This window comes from Chaetura pelagica, unplaced genomic scaffold (genome assembly GCF_000747805.2).
Source record: "Chaetura pelagica isolate M959 unplaced genomic scaffold, ChaPel_1.0 scaffold38, whole genome shotgun sequence".
In the NCBI taxonomy this organism is placed as follows: Eukaryota; Metazoa; Chordata; class Aves; order Apodiformes; family Apodidae; genus Chaetura; species Chaetura pelagica.
This window is the reverse complement of record NW_009954181.1, coordinates 308277-311919: the sequence shown is the minus strand read 5'-3', so window position 1 is coordinate 311919 and position 3643 is coordinate 308277. Positions and strand designations below refer to the sequence as shown.

At 56.1% G+C, this 3643-nt stretch overlaps 1 protein-coding gene across 1 annotated transcript in view; it reads left to right on the top strand.

The window, feature by feature from the left end:
- The window catches only part of ADAMTS8 (ADAM metallopeptidase with thrombospondin type 1 motif, 8), a 34053-nt gene that overhangs the window by 8808 nt on the left and 21602 nt on the right, over positions 1 to 3643 (top strand). The window contains exon 2 of the mRNA XM_010002887.1: positions 20 to 103. Coding sequence (XP_010001189.1) covers positions 20 to 103 — 84 coding nt within the window. The remainder of the gene's footprint in view (positions 1 to 19; positions 104 to 3643) is intronic.

The following is a 3643-nucleotide window of genomic DNA, read 5'->3' as shown; positions in this document are numbered from 1 at the left end:
CCCCGCGCGCGCGGCCAAGCGCTTCGTGTCCCGGGCTCGGTACGTGGAGACGCTGCTGGTGGCTGATGCCTCCATGGTGCGGTTCTACGGGGAGGACGTGGAGGTAAGGGCTGCAGTGTCCTCTGTCCCCTCTGCCCCTTCATCCTTCCTGTCCCCATCCCGCCTGCTTCTCTCTCTTCCCGTCTCCACCCTCCGTTCCCGCTGTCCCTCTGTCCTCCCCATCCTCTCGTCCCCTCTGTTCCCGCTGCCTCTCCCTTCTCTCCATCCCTCCACGCTCTGTCCCTCCTGCCTCCCTCTGTGCCCCCATCCCCTGCCGCTGCCGCCTCCCCCAGGGACAAACAGCCCCGGGATGCTAAGGAGCAGCCTGGGGGAGGGAGCAGAGGGGACAGGAACGGGGACCTTGGCTCTGCCCCCACCTCTCTGTGCCGTGTAGGGGCTGCAAGTCCCCGGGGCAAAGGCTGTGAGGCTGATCTGTGGTGCTGAGGCAGTGCCTGGGGACCCCTCCCCAGACCCAGCATCCACCCCGGGCAGCCTGTGTCTGGGGTCCCGGTGGTCCCGTCAGTCTAGTGTCCCCATGGATGAGGGACAGAGTGGGTTAATGCCTTTCTAGCTCGAGGGAAGGAGCCGTGCTGCAGAGCGATGGGCTGAACTCCCTTCCGGATGGGAGCTGGGGCCAGATAGTAAATAAACCAGAGGCTGAGCCACCTGTTAGCAGCCCAGCAGATCCACCAACCTTTTCCCCCCGAAACTCTCCCCCTCCTTCAACGTGCTCTGGCTGTGGAGCCCCTGCCCGTGGCCAAGGCTTTGTGGAGACCCCGGGAGTGGAGACCCTGGGCCCCCCGACCCCCCACATCCCCCCCAGGGCTGCTGACCAGCCGCTTCCATCAGCCCCGGGGGATTTTTGGTGTCGAAAGCAAAGCCAGGCTGGGCTCCCTGCTGGGACAGGTTGTTTGGGTCCTGGGGTCTGAGTTCAGGTTCTGCTGGTGTGAGACGCACTCGGGTCTTTGCAAGGGGTAACTGTGCAATGAAGCTGCTCGTCCTCTGCGGTGGGTGGGCTGGGGAGGGGGCTGAGAGCGGAGCCCCTGGCGCTGGAGCTCAGCGGGGAGCTGAGAACCAGGGGCTGTGCTTGGGCTTTGCCTCTTCTGCCGACTTTGTCCCTCCCCTGGGGGCTTCATCCGGCTTCTCCTCTCCTAACAAAGCGGTGTGTAAACCCCAGAGCCAGAGAAATGCCAAACCTTGGGGCTCCAGCTGATTTCAGCTGCTGGGCATCACTCAGGCTTCAGCCTTTTCCTGGTTTTCACTTCCCTGCCACCAAGCCAGGCTGGCAGGAACAGACAGCAGGGGGTGAAGGAGCAGTGGATGCTGCCCTTGGAGACAAACCCCTCCCCGAGCTCAGTTTGCAAAGGTGTAAACTCAATTTTTAAGCACCAGGCTAATAAACAGAGGTGGAAATGACAGGAAAACTAGCTTATTACTGCACCTTCTGCAGCCTGGTGGGCACCTAATGGTTTTAAAGCAGCACCCGAGGGTCTGTCTCCTGCTGCAAATAAGGTGATGTATTTTGGGGGTAAATCCTGATAACGCCCAGCTTGATAAATAAATAACTGCTGGTAACTCGGTGCCGTGGTAGCTCTCAGATGGGTGATGAGCTGCACGTAGACACAACCAAGGGGCTGAAAGGCTGGTTGTCTGCCCTGGTATCTCTGGTACAGCCCTGGGCATGGGTGATGCTGCCTGGCAGGTCCCTGGCAGCTCCCTCCGTGGTTATCACGGAGTTCCCAGTCTCCTTGGCTCCCATTTCACCATCATTTCTCTGTCCCCAAGAGCAGTATCTTTGTATCACCTCTTCAGGGTGCTTCCTGATGGGAAGGAAAGCCCTTAAAGATCTCATTTTGGATGAGCAGAGCACTAGAGTATTTAAGTATTTGGGAGACAACTTTAATCAGCTCTTGTGTAGGAAAAAAAAAAAAAAAAAAAAGCCACCTGCTGTGTTTCTGTGTCTTTTGTTCCCAGCAACAGGGAGAAACAGGGGTTGCTGCTAACTCAGGACACCAGAGAGCTGCCTTGCTTCTCCCTAAATACCTACATTTGGAGGGCCAAAAAAAAGTGATGGCTTGTTCATGCTGATGAGATCTTAGGGAACTGACTGGGAGGTGCCCGGGGAGCAGAAATGTTGAGTCAGAAGAAACCATCTTCTTATAGTGACTTTTATTCTCATAAACATGCTTTAATTACCAAATATTTATTAAAGGTCACACACATTGTTTGTGTTCCCAGTTATTGCCTTGTATAAGCTGCAACAGCTCAAGTGGAAGATAGTTACCCTAAGATGTTCTCAAGCATTGCAAATTTTAATCAGTGCCATGCTGTTATTAGGGAAACACTATTAATGATTTATTTCTAATCAATCTAAGCCATTATAGCTCAGCTGTTAACCTCGTTCAGATAACAAGAGTTTATTTCCACCTCCATCAATACTCCTGGGACCAGAAGGAAATGATGAAGTGAGGGCAGAGCTTGACCTGAAATTTGGGGGTTTAATCATTCTGCTGGTTTGGTGGGGAATTTTTGGGGGGTGAGGGGTGGAATTAGCAGCAGGATGGTGCTGAGCAAAAACACCTGTGAGGGGCTGGCAGGTCCTGGAGGACTGGGCAGGATGAGAACTGCATAATTAGGAAGATTAACCCTTAAACAGGAGTGGGTGCAAGACCCCGGGCTGGAGGCACGAATGATCCTTTACACTTTTCCTGCAGAAGAGCTAAAAAGTTTGCAGGGGTAAAAAAAATTAAGCATCACTAACAGAATCAAGTGGGGGCTTTTGAGCTGAGGAAACTGCTAAGGAGCTAATTCCTTTGATGAGCAGAAGAGAAGGTGTCCGTGCCGAGCAGGCTGTGCTTGCAGGACGCTCCGCAGGTCCCGGGGAGGTTTTCCCGCAGCATTCCCGGCCAGTTGGCAGCAGAGCTGGATTCCTGCGGTGGGATTTCTCCACTCCTTCGGGTGCAGATGAGACGCGGTTCCAAGCTCCCCTCTGCACACACCGTGGCCACCATCTCCATTTCCCCACCCCTCTCCTCTTCAAAGCCACCAAACTGCTCTTCCCAGCCTCCCAGAGCTGGTGACCACCGAGGACCAGGGACAAAACCAGGTCGGGTTTGGCTGAGCCAGGGATTCCTTGCCCGGCTTCTGTGGGTTTTCCAGGCAGATGGATGGGTTTTTAGGAGTCTCTTCCCTCTAGGGATTCCTTGCTCGACTTCTGTGGTTTTTCCAGGCAGATGGATGAGTTTTTAGGAGTCTCTTCCCTCTCAAACCAGCCGGGTGCTGCAGGGGGAGGCGGGGGGCAGGGCTGGGGTCCCGCACCGAGTGACCCCAGAGCCCCCCCGGGGCGGCAGGTCCCCCCGTGCCCGGCTCCTGGGCTCGCTTAAGGGGGTTTTCCAATCTGAGCGGCTCAATTCCCTTAATCCCTCGACAAAAGCAGCCGGCTCCTCCCCAGCCCATCCCTAAGGCATCCGGGCTGGGATTCAAGGGGAGTTTTGCAAAGCAAAGGGGAGCTGGGCTGGTCCTCCCACCCGCCAGCCTCTCTGCTGCGCTTCCCCTGGGATGGGTGACCCCAGGGGATGGGTGGCCGGGGCAGGGGGCCTCCTCC